Raw genomic sequence first — 21,787 nt, 5'->3', positions numbered from 1 at the left:
AGGAGGAAATGGCAACCCACTCCAGTGTTCGTGCCTGGAGAATTTCATGGACGGAGGAGCCCGGTGCTACAGTCCATGGGGTCGCAAAGAGTCAGACACAACTTAGCAACTAAAACACGGTATTCCATTACATGTAAATCTATATGGGCTTCCCAGGAGGCTCAGTGGTAAAGAATCCACCTGCCAATGCAGGAGATGTGAGTTCGATCCCTGGACTGGGAAGATCTGCTGGAGGAGGAAATGGCCACCCGGTCGGTCCACTATTCTTGTCTGAAAAGTCCCACGGATAGGGGAGCCTGACAGGCCACAGGCCACACAGTTGCAAAGAGTCGGACGTGACTGAGTGACTGAGAACATGCACAAAATCCGTATACTTTATCCTTTCATCTGTCAGTGGGCGCTTATTGCTTCCATGTCTTGGATATTGTAAATAGTGCTGCTATGAATATTGGGGTGCATGTATTATTTGAATTAGAATTTTCTCCAGATATATGCCGAGGAGTAGGATTGCAGTATCACATGACCACACAAATCAGGCTTTTTTTTTTTTAATTGTGGCAAAGTGTTAGTTGCTCGGTCATGTCTGACCCTTGGCCCCCACGTGGACTGTGTCCTCTGTCCATGGAATTCTCTAGGCAAGAGCACTGGAGTGGGTTAGCTGCTCCCTTCTCCAAGGGACCTTCCCAGCGCAAGGACTGAAGCCAGGTCCCCTGCAACAGAGGCAGATCCTTTGCCATCTGAGCCACCATGGAGAAAGTCACAGACTGGAAGCACACTACTTTACCGTAGCTCCCCGTGCAGTCCAGGGGCACTGAGTGCATTCGCGTTGCTGTGCAGTCTCACCATCATCCGTTTCTGGGATGTTTCACCCTCCTAAACTGAAGCTCTGTCCCCAGTAAACACTGACTCCCACCCCGCTGGCATCTAACAGTGTACTTTCTGACTGTGGATTTGACTATTCTAGGTACTTCGCATCAGTGAAATCAAGCAGTATTTGTCTTCATCTAATGTATATTGGAGCACATTTCTAAGGTTAGCTTGATATGTGTCCTACAAACAGACTGTATGTATCTTCTCTTTTCCCCTGGACTCTTCAGCTGGTTCTCATTAGCGATCTACTTAACTCACACACATGTGAGCCCCGTTCACCCCACCCCATTTTCCGTCTTTGGTGCCCATGCGTTTGTTCGCTATGTCTGTTCTCTAAGCAAACAGGTCCATCTGTATCATTTTTTCTAGATTGTGTCAAGGTTTTAATAGCAACTAGTGATGCTCCGCCTGTAAAGCTAGGCAACCGGCCTCATTATTTCTGAAAACACCTGTCAGCTGCCTCAGTGACAATCCTGTGGTGATTCAATTCCTTGAAATTGTCTTTCCAGAATGCAGACAGGCAGCCTGTGAATTGAAACATGGCTTTTGCAGTCTCAGTCCTGCGTCTGGTTCATGGTGTAAGGGTGCAGCTGGGAGCCATCAGGGTGACATAAGGGTGCAATTGGGAATTTCCATTAACTCCTCTGGATTCCCTGGCTTCCACTCAATGTGCTAGTTGTCCCAAAGAACCAACAGAACTGGGCTCCAATCAAGCCTGATTTTAGGTCTATGGGCCTGAAAAGACTACTTTAAATAATGAGGCTTAATAGACTTAGCACTAGTTGCTGCTGCTGATGCTAAGTCGCTTCAGTCGTGTCCAACTCTGTGCGACCCCATAGATGGCAGCCCACCAGGCTCCCCCGTCCCTGGGATTCTCCAGGCAAGAACACTGGAGTGGGTTGCTGTTTCCTTCTCCAATGCAGGAAAGTGAAAAGTGAAAGTGAAGTCGCTCAGTCGTGTCCGACTCTTAGCGATCCCATGGACTGCAGGCCACCAGGCTCCTCCGTCCATGGGATTTTCCAGGCAGGAGTACTGGAGTGGGGTGCCACTGCCTTCTCTGTTAGCATTAGTACACAAATGCAAATTCATGAAGTTATCTTCTCCTTACGACACAACAAATGAATTGCTGCTTTAAAAACCTGAATGGTGAAGACCGCATTCATTTTTACACATCTGTCTAAGTTACATGCACTTAACCATGGAATGAAAAAATTAAAGTTATAAGAGCAGGTACCGAGTTATTGCCAACTATACACAGAGGAAAAGGAGAGTGATATTGAAGTCCCAACAGAGAGTCATTAGGGGAAAGCAGAACCATCAAGAGAGTGAATAAAAAATGAAACCAAAGCTTTCTTTCAAAGCTGGAACGCTCTCATGGGGGTAACGATAAGGTGTGTGGTTGTGTTTTTTCTGAGTGCCCACTGCTGTGCAGAGTAACCAGCTGGGCGCTGGGGGGTCGGGGGCAGCTGACTGTTAAGGATACAGGGCTGGGTTTCCTATCTAGTGCCACACAATGTTTTCAGTCCTGATGGACCTTAGAGTTCGAATCGACTCTCATTTCCCCATTTCGAGATTAGACTAGCCCAAAGAGGAACTGGTGGCTTTAGGAGAACTGCTAAACTTTTTGTTTCAGCAACGGCTTTCTTTCCCATCAGTTCAGTCTGCTCCAAGCCCTCTGGCCACAGCTTAGGACCGGTGGGTCAGGCCGGGGCTGTCTGAGCCATGAACAGCTTCAGGGGTGCCTTTCTAATCTGGGCAGTGGCAACATGGGCTGAAACGGACACATCTTGGGGAGCGACTGATGAGCCTGGGTTTCAAAATTGCAAGAATGCCTTAAAATTGCCCGTTCTGCCCGTCTTACCCGGAGGCGGCTGGGATAACCTGCGGAACGTGGACACGGGACGGGTGATGGAGTTGGCTTACAGCCACTGCAGGACCACGGAAGACGGGCAGTACATCGTCCCGGATGAGATCTTCACCATTCCCCAGAAGCAGAGCAACCTGGAGATGAACTCCAAAATCCTGGAGTCCTGGGTAAACTACCAGAGCAGCACCTCCAACTCCATCAACATGGAGCTCTCTCTTTTTTCCAAAGTCAACGGCAAGTTCTCCCTTGAGTTCCAGAGGATAAAGACGCTTCAGGTGAAGGATCAAGCTGTAACTACCCAGGTTCAGGTAAGAAACCTGGTCTACACGGTCAAAATCATCCCAGATGCAGAGCTAAGCTTGGGGTTTAAGAAGGCGCTCATGGACATCTCAGAGCAACTGGAGAACAACCAGACCCGGATGGCCACCTACTTGGCAGAACTCCTGGTCCTCAACTACGGTACCCATGTCATCACCAGCGTGGACGCAGGGGCCGCGCTCATTCAGGAGGACCACATCAGGTCGTCCTTCCTGCAGGACAGCCAGAGCAGCCGCAGTGCCGTGACCGCGTCCGCTGGAATCACCTTCCTGAACATCGTGAACTTCAAATTTGAGGAGAACTACACCTCGCAGAACGCCTTCACCAAGAGCTACCTCTCAAACCGAACTAACTCCAGAGTTCAGAGCTTTGGAGGACTTCCGTTTTACCCAGGCATCACCCTCCAGGCCTGGCAGCAGGGCGTCAGCAACCACCTGGTGGCCATGGACCGAGCTGGCCTGCCTCTGTATTTCTTCATCAACCCCGAACGACTGCCTGACCTGCCGGGACCCTTGGTGAGAAAGCTGTCGAAGACGGTGGAAGCTGCCGTGCGCAGGTATTATGCGGTCAACACCTACCCCGGCTGCACAGATCTCAGCTCCCCCAACTTCAACTTCCAAGCCAACACTGATGATGGCTCTTGCGAAGGGAAGATGACCAATTTCTCCTTCGGGGGAGTTTACCAGGAATGCACCCAGTTCTCAGGGAATGAGGTTGTCCAACTCTGCCAGAACCTGGAGCAGAAGAATCCTCTGACTGGCAGCGTGTCCTGCCCCTCTGGCTACTCCCCAGTCCAGCTGCTCACTCAGACCCACGAGGAGGGTTACAACCACCTGGAATGTTCCCGCAAGTGTACCCTCTACATCTTCTGCAAGACAGTGTGTGAAGACGTGTTTCGAGTAGCCAGGGCTGAATTCAGGGCTTTTTGGTGCGCAGCCAGTGGCCAAGTATCTGAAAACTCTGGGCTCCTTTTTGGTGGGCTCTTCAGTGGGAAGAGCATAAATCCTCTGACCAATGCCCAGTCGTGCCCAGCCGGCTATTTTCAACTGAAACTTTTTGAAAACCTTAAGGTATGTGCCTCTCTGGACTATGAGTTGGGATATAGATTTTCCATTCCCTTTGGTGGGTTCTTTAGCTGTGCGGCGGGGAACCCCTTGGTGGATTCTGCCACATCCAAAGATCTGGGGGCACCTTCTCTAAGAAAGTGTCCGGGGGGCTTTAGCCAACACCTAGCCCTCATCAGTGATGGGTGCCAAGTGTCTTACTGTGTCAAAGCCGGGCTTTTTACTGGAGGGTCTCTGCCTCCTGTCAGGCTCCCTCCTTACACCCGACCACCCCTCATGAGTCAAGTGGCCACCAACACTGTCCTGGTGACTAACCACGAGACGGCCAGCTCCTGGATTAAAGATCCCCAGACCCACCAGTGGAGGCTGGGGGAGCCCCTAGAGCTTCGCAGGGCCATGAGAGTCGTCCATGGAGACGGCGAGGGTCTGTCTGGAGGAGCAGCCGCGGGGCTCACCCTGGGGGTGACCATCGCCCTGGCAGGGGTCGTTGCCCTGGCCATCTATGGTGCCCGGAAGTCCAGGAAAAAGGGATACCAGGCCCTCCAGGATGAGAAGCAGAGTTTGGCTGCAGGCGCTGCTGTGAATGGAGATGCCCTTGACCAAGAGCAGGCACAGAACCCTGCCTAGGCTCTCCCAGGACACCGTTTCTCTCCTCCCCAGTCAGGCCTTCAAGCATGGCTTTCATTTCTTTTTCTCTCCACTTCTGCCCTCCTAAGTATTGCTGTGTCAAGTGCAACAGAAGTCCTTGTGGAACTGTGACTTTCTAGGTCTCTGGGCCAGGAAATAAATATGGACAAAGTTGGGAGAGGGACTGGAGGGCAATTGTGACTGTTTAAGCAAAAGTCATCCTGGAGCCTAAAACTTGAGGCGGTCGTCTCTTCTCGGTGTGTGCCATTATCTTCACCTGAAAGTTTGTGTGCAAGAAGGACAAGGGAGAATGTTCATATTTGGATTTGAGGATGCATTTAATCTGAGGTCAGCCATGGTTTCCAATTCATGAGCTCTAAGGATGTCTTTGAACATTACCGCCCCCCCCCCCATTTTGTGTTTTTTGAAAGCTGTCTGGATTTCACACTCCCAGAAGAGCCCCAGAAGACACAGCAGGTCCTGCTTGGCTATCACATTTCTTTTTGAGGTACTGATGACTGCGTCGTCTCCTCTGGACCAGGAGATGGTGCCTAGACCAAGCCTACTCTTTTCAAGCTCCCCACAATTAAGAGTTACTGAGACCAGGCCACTCTTGGACTTCAGACTAGTGTCGTGAGGTCCTCAGAGAATATTTTAACATTTAAACTTCTCTTAGGAGGTCAAGGGGGAAGGGGTGGTTTGGAGACCAGCAGTGAGTGAAGAAAGGGTGAAAGCTAGAAAAGATTCTGGTACTATGGGGAAGTGGAATTCTTACCCAGAACCAGCTGCCTGGTTTCGTCCTCTCAGCTTGTCCTAAGTGGGGCAAAGAACTTGGCTAGATCAAGCGTGACCCTCTCGTTCTGTTACCCAGGTATGGTCCCTCTCTCTTCCATAGATGACCATCCCCCCTTCTATTCTCCCATCACGTGCACACACCCACCTCAACACACACGTACACACACCCCACATTCTGAAATTTTTCTGGGGGTGGAAGACAAGAAAGATGCAAGAAATCAAAGTATATCCACATCTAATTATCACTGCATCCCCCAAATCTGGACAAGATAGAAAAAACCCAATCATGTACCCTGTCCTTTTCTTTTCTCCAGCAGAAAGGAGGTTGATGTGATCAAATCAATGTTCTTAAATGAAAAGAAAAAAGACACCCAACATCATTTGTGGCACGTTTATTTCAGTCCCACACTGACTCCCCTGGGACACCTCATAGGATGCATGATTGTCACCTGGCATTTGATGCTTTGCCTAATTTTAATAATGGTTTCACTTAATTGTAATTATTAGGGTGACTCTGTTAATAGTCTGCACTGTATTTTTAAAGCTATGTATTTCTTCACCAAATCGAATGTCATGGGTGAGTTATCCTGGATGAAGGATAATTTGTCCTGTCCTCATTTAACACCTGCAGTCACAAGTTTGGCTTCTACCAGGTCCTTCTTCTGGGAGCTTGAACTGTCCCAGACTGTGGGAAGACAAGAGGGAGGTCCTACAGTCACTCCCACTACAATACAGAGGAGTGACTCACAAAACTGGAGCTGTGCTCTCAACCAGACAGAGATTTCTACAACCTCTGTACTAAACCCCTGCTTCTTAAGCATTAAAATGCCTTCCCTCACCTCTGGGGGTTTTGTGGGTATGTTTCAGCCAAGCTAACCACTTTCCTGCTGATACTGACTTCCCTATGAGTTCTTGAAGATTACTGAATCGGATAAACAAAGTATACCTTTAAACTCTGAGACTTTTAATGTACTAACAGCCCACTGAAATGAAAAGTTCTTCACCAACTTAGGCTTCTAACAACGTTGCACGTAAATATGTATTAAAATGTGTACTTGAGGAATGTGTTCTCTATTCATCCACAGGAAATCAGAATGAGACAGCCTGAGGTTTACATTCATCAAGTCACTTTACAAAATCCAAACCCTGATGGGGGTTACATAGGTTCTACTCTCTGAGTCCTGCTTTCTTGACTGGCTAGCTCAGGTTGGAGTCTGGAAACACTGATCCAGACTTCCAAGAAAACCACACTCCGTGGACCGTCAGAAACAAGGACACATTTGGGTGACAAAAGCCCCTTTGCAATTGCATTTTATCTTTGTGTTCTCATTCGAATCGGGATTTGAAAAACTGGAGGAGGAAATGGCAACCCACTCCAGTATTCTTGCCTGTGAAATTTCATGGACAGAGGCGCCTGGTGGGCGACAGTCCCTGGGGTCGAAGAGTTGGACCCCGCTTAGCAATTGAGTACATCTGAAAAACACAGCCTGTGAGCTATTGAAATGTACCGGACATTGTGGCCAAGTGAAGGGAACTTTGAGAAGCAAACGCTCGTGGTTTTTAAGATGGTCTTTCCCCTACTGCTTCACTTGTTTCCCCTGCCAGGTCGTCTGTTTCTTTGGAGGAACAAGAAGTCAAAGTAGGTTACTTGGTCAAATGTGTGGGTAAAGATGTAAAAAAGAGTAGAAAAAGGGACTCTCCCGTTCAGTGGAAGGACTTGCGGTTGCTCGCGGACTTGGCGAGGTTCCCCAAATCCTCACCGGTAGGCGCACGGATGGACGGAAAGCAGGCTGAGGACACTTTGCGGTTGTTGTTTGCCGTTTATTGTTCCGCACGTAAACCTCATGAGCACCAGGTGGCGATGTCCACTCACAGAGCAACACCAAGGACTTCAAAACACACCAGTTACAGTGATTTACAACAGGACAGTCACCCGCTCTCCCCCAGAACCACCAACCCCCCGCCCCCCGCCCCACCATCAATGCCAGGGACCACAGACCAGGAAAAGAGGACAGGGCCCTTCCTTGTACCACACAGGACCTTCCCCCCAACCATCTCATGCCCACAACACCAGGACGAGCACTTTGGACCAGGCGTGAAACCACAAAGAAGTCCAGGCTTCCCCAAAGGGGTATGGAAACACAAAGGCAACTACACACACACACACACACACACACACACACACACGATCCACCTTTCAAGGGATGAGCACTAACAGGGTTTGTCTCCAGTCCCACGTGTCCTCCCCGGAGACTCAGGAGGGGAGACACGAGGCTGCTGGTGCTAAGACGATGAGAGGACAGGCGTGGGATTCCCTGCACGGGGCAGGGAACACAGCAGGGCTTCCGGCGGGAGGACTTCCTGCGTCCGAGTGATGGATGCACAGGACCTCTGCCGGCGGGGGTTCTCGCCCAACCCAGGGCTGTACCTTTTCAGGTTGGCATGAGAGAGAGGGCAGAGGCATGCCCTTCCCATCCCCTTTGCCTGGCACAGTGTTAGAAAAGGACATGAACGGTTCCTTCTGCCCAGAAAGTCCCACTAGAAGAGCAGCAGATGAGGTAGCCCCTACAAGCATCTCGGGAAGAGACACAGGCCATCAGTACTATCAGCATCCTGAGGGGGAGGCTGGAAGGTGTGAAGACGACTCTCAAAGGGGCACCGCCTGCCTGCCTTTCCCCTGCAGCCTCTTCTCTCTGCCCTGGGCCCGTCTCCTTCTCCACCCGCACCTTCTTCTGGCCGACCCAGGGAAATCAGTCTCTCCACCCGGCCCTCTGCCAGTTACCAGCCTCCCTTCTTTCCCCACATCTAGCCACACCGCTCTGTCTACCCGCCGACTCTGGGTCTGTTTCCGCGTTCCTGTGGGTGAGGAGCTCAGAGGATCCCGGACAAGGATGCCGAAGGAGGGTGGGGGCGTAGTCGGGCTTACGATGAGGCCCTTCTCTGGCACAGGGTGGTCCGGCAACGGGCATGGGCTGACATGAAATGCTAAGGGAGGGCTCTCCCGTTGAGTTCAGATGTTTCCTTCCCGGCTGCGGCAGGAAACTGCCCCGTTGTGTGGTGGGCTGGGGGCCAGTCTCCTGGTCTGCTGGTGAGATAAATGACCGATGGGTGAGGCTGGAAGGCCTCCTGCCAGAGCGCCCTTCGCTGGAGCTAACTAATATCCCCAGGGCAGCTTGGCAACTAACACTTTCACGTCTTCTGCCACGTGGAAGAGGAGGACGAGCTCAGCACCAGTGCGCCCGAGCGAACCCACTGGCCGCCCCCGTCAGAATGCCTGCAGGCCTGAGAGCAGGGCACTCAGAGCCGACCCTTGGAAAAGTTTGGCTGTGGCTTCTAACTTCAGTACCGCGTCTGAAGGCTTTTCCATTTCCATTTTTCCAACATTGAAAACCTTCTCTCTCTATATATATAGATATATATATATAGAGAGAGATATATATATGTCAGAGCCCCAGACACGAGGTATATAAATTCGAATCAGGATCCAGAGCGACTTCCCCCAAACACGGAGTTCAGAGAATCCACTTTCAAAGGGGGCAGAATTGGGGTTGCCTTCTTCATCCCGTCTCTCCTCCCTGACCCCCAACTTCATGGGAGCCGAGGGGAATGTAGGGGAGGGGACAGCAGGGTGTTGGGTCACAACCCTGACACAGGTTGGACTGGACCCCAAGGTGGTCCCACCCCTGCTGGGAAAGGGCTGGAGGCTCCCTCATGCACTGGGCCAGCCTGTCATTGCAGAGGGAGATGAGGGTCCCCGCACCCCCTCCAGGCTCATTAGACAATGTGCATGGAGACTTGCTGAGGTCCTCATGGACCAGCTCAGATCCCACCTTGAGAGAGATATACAAAGGGGCCCATCCACCCCACACCCTACACCTCCCCCCGCCCCAAGCGGAGCTCTGTCTCCGTCTGGGTTCATGTTGACTATGGGACAGATGTCAGACAGTGAGGCACATTGACGAACCGCTGCCTGGCTGTTTCAGTCCCATCATACTGGGGTCCGACAGCTTGCAGAACCAGAGTGTGAGATCATGATGGGACCCTCCACCAACCTGGCCCAGCGGCAGAGCCTGGCCCAGCGCTGTGCACACAGGCATGCACACACACACACACACACATCCACAGATGGCACGGAGCCCAGCCTGGGCTCCACTCACAGTGACTGGATGAATCACAAGGAATCTTTGAGCTGGTCTGGGATGAGTTGGAAGAGTTGGGCTCCTCTCCCTGAGGACTAATTCAGATGCTAAGTGGGACGCAGGCTCTGGTCTGATCAGAGAGGGGCGGGAGACATAGCGCCCCAGAGAGGAATCCCAGAGTCCCTCCGTCTGCATAAGAGAATCGGATGCCTCTTTGGACAGGGGAGAGGGGTGAGCGGGAGGCGGGAGCAGCCAGGACCACGATGGGAGCTGAGATGCTCCTGGAAGCCCTCACTGCTCAGACCCTCTTGGTGAGAAGCACTTCCTCGATGTACATCGAGGCATCGGTTGCCGATGTCGCAGTGGTTTAGCGGTTCACCCCTCTGCCCCTCAGTCTTGCACAGTGAGAGCTCCTCACCTCCAGGGGATGAGAGAAAAGTAGAAACTCCGCTCTCCAAGCAGAGTGGAAGCAGCGAGAAGCCAGCCAAGGCGGGCGCCTCTGGCTTCACAAGGCCAGGGTAAGAGGTGCCCGTACCCTAAGTGTGCTGACCGTGCCCCCTGCTGGGGGGTAGGGGGCGGTGAGGGGAGGAGTCCCTGCCTACCCAGCACCGAAACTCCACAGGAACAGATGGAGGGCGGCCCTCACCCTGTCCCACAGCCCCTGTGTGTTGGATGAGGTTTGTGAATGACACCCCCTTATTCACTCTGGCTCCCTGCTGTGGCCGGAAGGATGGGAGATGGAGACTGCACAAGGGGCTCAGGAGGGCACGGCACCAACTTCCACCCTGACTCTCCCCACTTCCTGCCCTGTGGCTCCCACACCCCTGCCCCCCCGAGGCCCCACCCCCCCGCTTAGTCCTTCTCCTGGGCAGTGCTGTCCTCGGAAATGCCCTGGGCGGCCAGCTCGGCCAGCACGTTGTCCAGGTAGTTGGCGTCTGGGTAGCCGTGGCCGGTGAGGTTAGAGCCGAACTCTGTCTTGTGATGGACTTCATTCCAGATGACGGTGTCTGACTCACCCGTGGTGCTGGATGTCCCGATGGCAAAGATGAGGCGGCGGTCCCAGGCCACGAGAAGCAGCTTCAGGACCTGAGAGAAAACGGGGGAGATCAGCGCCAGACAGGCTGTGCTGGTCAAAGATCATCCGCAGGGAGGACGCTTTCCCCGCCCAGGGGTCCCAGCCCTGCCCACATGACAGTGCTCCAAGAAGCACAGGGAATGGACAGGAGTTGGAAGTGGACTCAAGGACCTGGTTCAGTCTTGACTCTGTCACGGACCAACAGGCTGGCCTTGGACAAGTTACATGACCTCTCTGAGCTTTCAGTGGTACTACTTACCTCCAAAGGTTGTGAGCGTCTTAGGGGGCCCTACATGCAGAGTGCTTTCACAGCAGTGCCTGGCATAACACTCAACTAATGTTAGGGCCCAGCATCACGCACGCTAAGTCACTTCAGTCATGTCCAGCTCTCTGTGATCCCATGGACTGTAGGCCACAAGACTCCTCTGTCCATGGGATTCTCCAGGCAAGAATACTGGAGTGGGTTGCCATTTCCTGCTCTGGGGGATCTTCCCTATCCAGGGATGGAACTCACATCTCTTACATCTCCTGCACTAGCAGGTTGGTTCTTTACCGCAAGCACCACCTGGGAAACTGGCATCATAGCAGCATTTTAAAAGCTGGGATCTAGGAATTTGAGGCTCTTAGGAGCAGTCTGAGATCTTCTGAGCCGTGCTCACCACCACCAGCACAAGAGTGTGGCATTAACTGACTCACAGCTAATGCTGTGCAGTGCTTCTCCAGGGACATGGTAGAAGTGTTCGACCTCTTCCAGGCCATTTCATAGTTATTTTTTCATCCGATCCTCACAACCACCCTTGGTGCTAGATTTCCCATCTGAGCCTCACCTTGGCTGTGAGGCTCAGATGGGAAATCTAGCACCAGGTCTGGCAGGTGCTGTCATTACCTCTGAGTCATGGGTGAGGCTCAGAGAGGTGTGAGGACGTGCAGCATGTTTCAATTCAGCTACACTGAAAAACAATCTTGGTTGAGGGAGACAAACGCCTGACGCCCTGCCCAGTGTGAAGAAGGCACCTGATAAAAATGCACTGGGTTCAAAACCGAAAGCCTGTAAACATGGTATGAACTGGAGGTGAGGAATCTTAGTGATCAGATCAGCAGGGGCTTCCCAGTGGCTCCATGGGAAAGAATCTGCCTGCTGGTGCAGGTGATGTGGGTTTGATTCCGGAGCTGGGAAGACCTCACATGCCTCGGAGCTCATGAGCCATGACCATTAGGAGCCGAAACTACTGAGACCTTGTGTCCGGACGACTGAAGCTCCTGCACCCCAGAGCCCATGCTTTGCAGTAAGAGAAGGCCCTGCAGCTAGAGAAAAGTCTGTGTGGTGAAGAGCCAGCATGAAGACCCAGAACAGTTAAAAAAAAAAATAAAAGGCTGGAAGATGCTGAAACTAAGAGCCACCACTTCCTGACTGCTTACCTACTAAGTGCCAGACTCTGGTTCATCTAATGGTCCTAACAGTTGGCTATGACAGGATACTCATTATCCCTTCTCTGCGGAAGAGGAAACAGGTTCGGAGGATAACAGATGTGTCTGGGTCATGCAGCTCAAAAGTGCCAGAGCGGGCCCTGACTTCAGACCTGCCTGCCTTTACATTCTGGTCTCAGGCATGACTCTGCTGACCCACAAGTGGGTGTCAGGATAGATTTCATGGAGGGGATGCTTGTGAGCTGAGTCTCAGAGAGCGGGGAGGATTTGAGGTGTATTAATAGAGAAGAATGTACAGGCACAGGGAAGACATATCATCCAAGGCACAGATCACTGCTGCCACCAAACTGGGCATTTCACAAAATGCTTATTGTTATTGTTGCTTAGTTGTTAACTTGTATCCAACTCTTTGGTGACCCCATGGACTGCAGCCCACCTGGCTCCTCTGTCCATGGAATTTCCCAAGCAAGAACACTGGAGTAGATTGCCATTTCCTTTTCCAGGGAATCGTCCCAACCCAGGGATCAAACCCACATCTCCTGCCTTGGCCAGTGGATTCTTTACCACTGAGCCACCAAGGAAGCCTTTCATCAATGCTGTGTGTGCTAGTCGCTCAGCTGTATGTTACTCAGCAACTCCTTGGACTGTAGCCCAAGCTTCTCTGTCCATGGGATTCTCTAGGCAAGAATATTGGAGTGGGTTGCCGTTTCCTCCTCCAGGGGATCCTCCTGACCCAGGGATTGAACCCGGGTCTCCCGCATTGCAGGCAGACTCTTCACAAATGTGAAGAAACTCTTCACAAGAAAGAATTCTTCATTTAACTCTTACAACATCCTGTCCACAGAGCTGGAAATGATCACACGCTTTCAGGGATTAGGAGACCGAGACGTAAATCAACTTCATGTCCATTTCCCACATGTGGTAAACGGCAGGACTAGGATTTGAAGCCAGGCTGGTCTGGCTTCAACGCTTACGCTCTATCACCTTGCTCTGCAAAGGAACCCAGGGTGAGGGTCTGAGAACAGCAAGCATGGGGGATACAGGCGAGGACCGGGTGGGAAGGGACAATTCAGACCCAAACTGTGGGAGGTCTTGTCTACTGAACTGAGAAAACCATCCTAACAGTTTTGCGTTGTCTTCTCTCTATTTCTGTTAAACAAAGGAGACTGATGTGGGAAACTGTGTTTTAGAATCACTATTCTGGTGACAGATAACTAGTTTGGAGGATTAGGAAAAGATTCAAGTGGTTCGGAGGGCAGTGCAGGGAGGAGTGTGTGTCTCAGGGCCATGTTCATGCGCCCAGCATGGTTCCAGGGATACAGAGCATGGTAAGTCCCCGAGATATGAGTAAGGATAGCACATCCGTTAAGTCCAGTGCATTCATAAGTCCAACCCAACTACACAGACAGCAATACAGTACTATACCATAATAGTAGCTTATAATATTTTCACACAAATATTACATAAAAAAACAAACAGAAAATAAGGAAAACATTTTTAATCTTACAGTACAGTACCTCGGATGTGAGAGTTGGACTATAAAGAAAGATGAATGCCAAAGAATTGATGCTTTTGAACTGTGGTGTTGGGGAAGACTCTTGAGAGTCCCTTGGACTGCAAGGAGATCCAACCAGTCCATCCTAAAGGAGATCAGCCCTGAATGTTCATTGGAAGGACTGATGTTGAAGCTGAAACTCCAATACTCCAGCTACTTGATGCGAAGAGCTGACTCATTGGAAAAGACCCTGATGCTGCGAAAGACTGAGGGCAGAAGGAGAAGGGGATGACAGAGAGGACAAGATGGCTGGATGGCATCACTGAATTAATGGACATGAGTTTGAGTGAACTCTGGGCATTGGTGATGGACAGGGAGGCCTGGAGTGCTGCAGCCATGGGGTGGCAAAGAGTCGGAGCAACTGAACCGAACTGAACTGAACAGCACCTTGAAATCATAGTACGACAGCTGGCACACAGGGGCCGGCATCGAGTGGACAGGCGAGAAGAGTCCCTGATTAGAGCAGGGAGAGGACGTGGGAGGTGGTGGAGCTGAGGGACCATCAGCAGCAGGAGACGGGGGTGAGCTGCAATGTCACTCACGCCTGATGCTGGTGGAACGCACGCTCACATCTTCGAAAGTTCACAACTTGAAGGTTCGCATGTAGGGGACTTAGTGTATGTCATTAACAAAAAGAAGGAGACCTGGCGGAGAAACAGCTCTTGGCAAGAGGATTCACGTTTTAACCACAGGACTTGATGGTGGGGTCATCTAGCCAGCAGTTGGGGCTGCAGGTCTCGGGTGTAGAGACTTGTTGGTTCTGAGCAAATGGGTACCAGGACTGGCTCCGACGACTCATCTGGGGACACTGCACTGGGCACCCCTTCAGGATGACGTGGTGGACTCTCTTGTTGTCCCAGACTCTCTGCTTCTCCCGCTGTGAGAGGCTGTAGGCACGCTCTTTGCCGAGGAGCCTCCTGGTCTGGCTTGCTTGTGACTTGCGGGAGCCTATGAAAGGCACGGGCTTCCCTGGTGGTGCAGATGGTAAAGAATCTGCTTCCCAATGCAGAAGATGTGGGTTCAGTCCCGGGGTTGGGAAGATCCCCTGGAGGAGGAAATGGCAACCCACTCCAGTGTTGTTGCCTGGGAAATCCCATGGACAGAGGAGGCTGGCGGGCTATAGTCCATGGGGTCACAAAAGAGTCGGACACAGCTTAGCAACTGAACAGCATGAGCAGAAGTGACAAGCTTCAGGGGGAAGCTTTGATGGGATTGTAGAATCCACTTGCATTCTCTCTTGGTCCTCTGCCCCATTCCATGGGGAGGGAATGGACCAGGGAAGCAAATCTCTTTCTCCCTGAATTTTAGAACCGGATCCTTGAAAGCTGACCCACAGCAGCCACTGAGTCATAGTCAGTAAAACGCAAACTGTATGAGAAATAAACGCAGGCTGGAGGAAGCCACCGAGATTTAGAGGCTGTTGTTACGTGCCATGACCTAGAGAGAGCTAACCAAGACGCACCTCTTGGCCAATAAATCAACAGTTCTTTTCGCTTTTGAGATCAGGAAAGGTTTTAAAAAACCCAGTGATTTTTCTGGGCTTATCCGCAGAAAAAATGAACATGAAGTTGTAATTCTAACTTTCGAGTTCATGAGACCACTGAAGCCTCCCCCAGAATCACTAGGAATCCAGAAACCCAGCGATTTTTCCCTCTGCTCTTTTGGGGAAAGTCAAAGTATTCATTGACTGAGTCCCTGGTGGCTCAGTGGTAAACAATCTGCCTGCCAATGCCAGCAACTTGGGTTTGATCCCTGGGTCGAGAAGATCCCCTGGAGAAGGAAATGGCAACCCACTCCAGTATTCTTGCCTGGGAAATCCCATGGACAGGGAAGGTTAGTGGGCTACAGCCCATGGGGTCACAAAGAGTCAGCCATGACTTAGCAACTAAATAACAACAAAAATCTTCATTACAGAGAACAGTAAAATGCCACAGATTAAGATCCCTGCTCAGAGTGGTGCTTCACAAGCGCTCAGGTGCTGTCAGGACCCCTGAGATCTGGTTAAATGAAGTAGTTCTAAGGACCTGTATTTACATCGAGCTCCCAGATGTTGCTACTGCTGCTCTTCCCAGGACCTACCAGTAAGCAGCAAAGCTCTAGAGGAAGAACCTAAAATAGATGAATTATTGCCCGTAAAATCCAGGAGAGAAAAAAGCCAAAAGTCCAGCCCCCACCATGCTACAAAAGCAAAATTGTAGTCATATCTCTTCGCTCCTTTAGCTAACTCCACTATGACTTGGGACATTTTTTTTTTTTTTTGGACCCAGACCATTTGTAAAGTCTTTATTGAATCTGTTACAATATTGCTTCTGTTTTCGTTTTGGTGACTTGGCTGCAAGGCGTCAGGGATCTTAGTTCCCCAACCAGGAATCGAACCTGCACCCTTGCATGGGAAGGCAGAGTTTTGACACTGGACCATCAGGGAAGTCTCTCTATGGTGACTTGATTACACAGGCATCTAGAGCTAAGAGACCCAGTTCTGCTCAGCACCACTGGGAGCAGAGCTGGGGCCGGGACGCCGACACCTGCCCTCACCTTTCTCCCTTTCTCGCTGTCCGGGAGGTAACAATGTCGAGGGAAGCCACGGGCGCTGAAGCTTTTCCCAGGATTTGGGTGTTCCGGCCCCTGAAAGCAGCAAAAAGAAAGCAAAGAGCATTTTTAAAAGTGTTTCAGATAAGGGTTGTGATTGATCCAAATACTGATGGATCCAAATATTATTATCCATATAATAATAGCCATCGGGTCTAGACAGAGAACAGACCCAAGGAGCGATGGGGCGGTGGTTTAACACATACCGGGGTCCTTGGACCCAGGTCAGGACTCAGAGCGGGGGCCTCCCAGCTGTGTGAGCCGGAGCTGCCATCTCTGAGGCTGTCGGTGACCCAGGCCTCAAGGAGGGAAGACGTGCAATGCTCACTTTGTAGGACGTGATGTTAGGTGAGCCTGGCGCACTCTCAGAGCCCGGGAGCTGTTTATATCACCTTGGTCAGCATCTCTTCCAGCTCTTTTGTTTCACAAAAGAGGAGAACTGCAGCCCCAGAGGTTAAACGACTTCTGTAGCATTAACAGCTTTGCCAGAACCTCAGCCCAGGTTTCCTGGCTTGTACTCTGGATTGTTGAACTGCTGAACTGCTCAGAATGACCCACGTGCTTCTGAGCTCTGAGCCAAGAGCCGAGAGATCAGAATGATCTGAATGACTCTTGGGGATTTTCTCCTCGGTCCTCACGGGTGTCGGTCTGTTTCCTTATTGAACGATATGCCTTGGCATCTGCATGACTAAAAATCTCCTAAGATTTCAACTGTCACCGCCCAACACCCCTGTGAAACAAGCTGTCTCAGGCCACGAGGTGAGAAAGAAACTGAAGCAGAGTTTAGCCAAAAGCCAGTCTTCCTAATCAGGGTTCAGAACAATCTACTGGCCTGTATGAGAAGCTCATGAAAAATGAGGGATTTCCTCCCAGTATCAATACACATATTTCTCCTCTACACCCACGTGCTTGTGTATCATTTCTGAGCAGCCCGGTCCCTCCTCAGAGGGTATGAAACCCTGTTTTAAAATCCCTTCTAGACAAAGCCAATAGAGTATGGATGATTCCACACCACTCCTGGCACAAGCTCTCACACAGGAGACCAGCAACTATCTCCCGGCTGAACAAGTGAATGAGTGAGCGAATGAGTCGTAACCAAACTGCAAGAAAAAACACAGATTTCCCGTTTTCCCTTACTAACATGACAGTTCCAAAACAATTTAAAAATTATGTGATTAAAACAAAAATGAATCCCATGGTTCAGACTGTCTATGATTTTGCAAACTGAGCAGCAGGAGTCCAATGAGGCCTCAGGGAAGGAGAGATTACAGGGATCGGAAAGAGGCGGCAGTGTCTTCTGGGAGACGCAGGACCGGAAGTTTCTGAATTTCATGTTCATGTGAAAGCACGTTGACAACACTCCCGCAGCCAAGGCTGTTTCTAAGCCAGGCTGGATGACTGGTGCCGATTCTGACTGTGGCTCCGCTCCCCTCTCCCGCCCAGGATGTCTCTGTCATGTGGCCAATGCAGAAGCCTGCCTAGCACCAGCTAAGCTCAGCAGTCACGACTTGCCCTGGGCCCACTCACAGCTTCTCCCCCAAAGAATCGTCCCCTGCAGGGAAGGCAGAGCTTACAGGTCCTCACTTCGCATGACAGCCCAAGCCCGCGTGGCCCTTGGAGTCTCCAGGGATGGACATGGCATGGAGGATGCAGGCACTGACTCTCGGGGGAGGTCTATGGACCACCTGTCAGGACAGCGCCCAGATGCACGCCCTTCGACACAAGCCTGGGCTTTCTTGGGGGAGCCGTGGTGCCTACAGGGGCGGCAGGTGGGCACCTCTGGACCCTCATGCGGGATCTCTACCCTCTAGTCCTGAAGCCTGGAAAAACACTGCATCCTCCCAAGTGGTTTCCCCACCCCAAACTTTGCCCCCTGCAGTCTGTCCTGCTTTCCACCAAGTCCGCAGGCTGTTTCTTGGGATTCCCATATTTCCATTCATTTCCCCATCGCGCCCTCAGCAGCCCTAGAGTCATCCCTGAAGTCTCATTTGTCCTCACATCCAATGGCATTGCCCTGGTCCAGAGTCCTCCTGGGGTCACTGCTGGAAGCAGTGGTCCCCTAATGGGGTGGTAAGGTCATCTCGACTCTGGCTAGACTGGCTTTGCTAAAGCATCATCCCAACCACGTGACCTCCCATGATCCTAGCCACCCGCCCAATGACCTTCAAGGACCAGCCGTGCCCCCAGCCTGCCGAGGAGAGTCAGTGGTCCCGGCCACAATGGTCAGGGCCTCCCCAGACCAGGTCACTGTCTTCCCCCAACCGACTGCTCCCTCCTCCTCTCCACCACTCGGGCAACTGAACCCAGATTAAACTTCTTTACGGGCCTCCTATAGCCCTCCTGTCTCTCCTCTGAAACTCCGCTGTGCCTGCCAACTAAAAAATGTTCCCCTTTATGGTCGCCAGTGGGGAGGGATGGAGGGAAGGGCTAGCTAGGGAGTCTGGGATGGACATGCACACACTGCTGTATTTAAAAGGGACAGCACATGCAGCTCTGTTCAATGTTATGTGGCAGCCTGGATGGGAGGGGAGAATGGATACATGTACATGTATGGCTGAGTCCCTTTGCTGTTCACCAGCAACTATCACAGCATTGTTCATCCGCTATTTCCCGGTACGGGTTTCCCTTGTGGCTCACCTGGTAAAGAGTCCGCCTGCAATTCGGGAGACCTGGGTTCGATCCCTGGGTTGGGAAGATCCCCTGAAGAAGGGAAAGGCCACCTACTCCAGCATTCTGGCCTGGAGAACTCCATGGATAGTCCATGGGGTCCCAAAGAATTGGACAGGACTGAGCAACTTTCACTTTCACTTTCTATATCCCAGTATAAACTAAAAAGTCAAAGAAATAATAAAATGCTAAAAACTTTCTCTTCCATTTCTTCATGTCTTTGCTCTACTACTGAGGGCCCTGCCCCAGAAAGGCTCCTCTGACTGTCCCAGACAGACAGACAGACATAGGCCCCCTTCCTTGCCCTGACAAGTAGGATACTCAAAAATGATGGGGGACAGGTACTGAGCACCTTGGTCCTGTGCCCGGGACCCTCATATGCACACACAAACATTATCACCCATCTTTACAAAACCCCTGCATATTGGCTTCATGGTTGTGCAGATAAAGAAACAGGGCTCAGGGGAGTCTAGCGGTCAAGGTCCAAAATCCCCTGCGAAGGAGGACATCAGCCAAGGGTCAGAACCGGGCCCATCAGACGCTGAAGTCCTTGTCTTGCCCCTGTGCCTGTCCCACCCTGCTTCCCACGGCTTGTATCAACGGTGCCCATCGGTTTTTACTCTAGAGCTCAGTGACGTGTACCTATTTCTTCTTGACTGGTTGCTAACTCCTTCAAAGAAGAACCGTGTTTTTTATTCAGTTCTTCTGCAGGCTGTTAGGTTTCCCTGTTTTATTTCTTCCCAGTCCCACTAGAATGGGGACTTCGGAGGAGTAAAGATTGTGTCTGTGTCACTCACCATTCTTCCTCTAGCACCTAGTTTGGCTTACAATTGACTCTCAGATATTTGTTAAATAAAAGACAAAAGGGAGGAAGGCGAGGAGGAAGGAGGAGAGGAGGGTAAACTAATAAATATTTGGTAAATAAAGGAATCCAGGGAGCCCCCTAGAACATTTAGAAAAAGCTTCAATTATGAAGGAAGGGACCCATTTGTATCTGTTGTTGTTCAGTCGCTCAGTCGTGTCCAACTCTTTGAGACCCCGTGGACTGTGGCCTGCCAGGCTCCTCTGTCCATGGGATTCTCCAGGCAAGAACACTGGAGTGGGTTGCCATTTCCTTCTCCAGGGGATCTTCCTGGACCAGGAATCAAACCCACATCTCCTGCACTAGCAGGTGGAATCTTTACCACTAAGCCACCTGGGAAACCCCACATTTGTATTTACTGACTGGGAAATTGTTCAGTTTCTTCCTATGGGCTGTCTTTAGAAGACTCACAAGAAGAAAGACACGCCCACAAAAGTCAAGGACTATCAACTTACACATGCAAATACCGTCTGACAAAAAAGATTCCACTTTAGAAAATTATTCTATGGAGATACTCACAGGCATGAGAGGTTATTCATTATGGCATTATTTGTTAAAGCAAAAGGTTGGAAACAATCCATACGCCCATCACATGGAGACTGCTGAATACAAATTATAGCCCCTTTATACAAGGGATGATTATGCAAAGCTAAGCACGAATGCGGAAGTTCTCTTTCTATGGACATGGGAAGATCTACACACTATATTGTGCGTTGAAAATACAGCATGCAGAACAATGTGGCTGATACGTCACCCTTTGTGTGAAGCTGGGAGGAGTGGAAGAATCTTTGTTGCAAATGCACAAAGAACCCTGGAAGGACGCATAAGAAAGTAAGGACAGCGGTGGTGAGGGGGGAGGGGGAGACTGGATGGAGGGGCCCCAGAGTGGGAAGGAGACTTTCCACAGGGTAACATCGTCTTAGCAGCTCGGGCTGCTCTAACAGAATGACAGCAAAAACAACAGGAATTCTTTTTTCACAGTTCCTGAGGCTGGGGAGTTTAAGACCAAGGTGTGGGCAGACTCGGTGTCTGATGAGACTCTACCACGTAAATTGTTTGCTTTCACAGGTTCGCAGCTGGAGATGAAGTGGCCTCAGGAGGAACTATACCTTCAGTCTCATCTCGCTCTGGTTTAGATGCTATTTTAAAAGACTTTGGACCTAGATTTTAAAGTGCATGCTGGAGCCCTTCCCTGGCGGTCTTGGGGCTAAGACTGTACTACCAAAGCAGGGGACCTGAGTTCAATCCCTGGTCAGGGAACCAGATCCCACGTCAGGGAACTAGATCCCATATGCCCCAAGGAAGACCCGGAGCAGCCAAATAAACAAATAAATACTTTAAAAAAAGAATTACAGTGGGTGCTGGATTGTGCAAAGACTTTGAGGACTACTGGGATGGGAGAGTTGGACTGTGAAGAAAGCTGAGCGCCGAAGAATTGATGCTTTTGAACTGTGGTGTTGGAGAAGACTCTTGAGAGTCCCTTGGGCTGCAAGGAGATCCAACCAGTCCATTCTAAAGGAGATCAGTTCTGGGTGTTCTTTGGAAGGACTGATGCTAAAGCTGAAACTCCAGTACTTTGGCCACCTCATGTGAAGAGTTGACTCATTGGAAAAGACTCTGATGCTGGGAGGGATTGGGGGCAGGAGGAGAAGGGGACGACAGAGGATGAGATGGCTGGATGGCATCACCGACTCGATGGATGTGAGTCTGAGTGAACTCCAGGAGTTGATGATGGACAGGGAGGCCTGGCGTGCTGCGACATGGGGTTGCAAAGAGTTGGACATTACTGAGCAAATGAACTGAACTGAACTGGGATGGAATGAATGTATTTTGTGGGTAGGAAGGACACAAATTTTCAGAGGCCAGGGGCAAAAAGCTATAGATTGAAAGTCTGGGTTCCCACCAAAATTAATATGTTGAAATCTCACCCC

General features: G+C 51.0%; 2 protein-coding genes across 3 annotated transcripts in view; one reads left to right on the top strand and one right to left on the bottom strand.

Moving 5' to 3' along the window:
- Positions 1-2,480: 2,480 nt before the first annotated feature.
- LOC133227142 (macrophage-expressed gene 1 protein) lies at positions 2,481-6,600 on the top strand. The gene has a single exon (XM_061381606.1). It carries the CDS (start codon positions 2,593-2,595, stop codon positions 4,744-4,746), a length of 2,154 nt encoding a protein of 717 aa, XP_061237590.1. The 5' UTR covers positions 2,481-2,592; the 3' UTR covers positions 4,747-6,600.
- A 748-nt stretch (positions 6,601-7,348) lies between these two features.
- DTX4 (deltex E3 ubiquitin ligase 4) overlaps positions 7,349-21,787 on the bottom strand; it is a 44,036-nt gene continuing 29,597 nt past the window's right edge. For both annotated transcript variants that reach the window (XM_061381608.1, XM_061381607.1), the window contains exons 8-9: positions 16,274-16,363; positions 7,349-10,766 (exon numbers count right to left, since the gene is read on the bottom strand). In XM_061381608.1, the coding sequence (XP_061237592.1) occupies positions 10,533-10,766; positions 16,274-16,363 (324 nt within the window). In that variant the 3' untranslated portion in view covers positions 7,349-10,532. The remainder of the gene's footprint in view (positions 10,767-16,273; positions 16,364-21,787) is intronic.

This window comes from Bos javanicus, chromosome 15, assembly GCF_032452875.1.
Source record: "Bos javanicus breed banteng chromosome 15, ARS-OSU_banteng_1.0, whole genome shotgun sequence".
Classification (NCBI taxonomy): Eukaryota; Metazoa; Chordata; class Mammalia; order Artiodactyla; family Bovidae; genus Bos; species Bos javanicus.
This window is presented reverse-complemented; position numbering and strand designations above follow the sequence as displayed.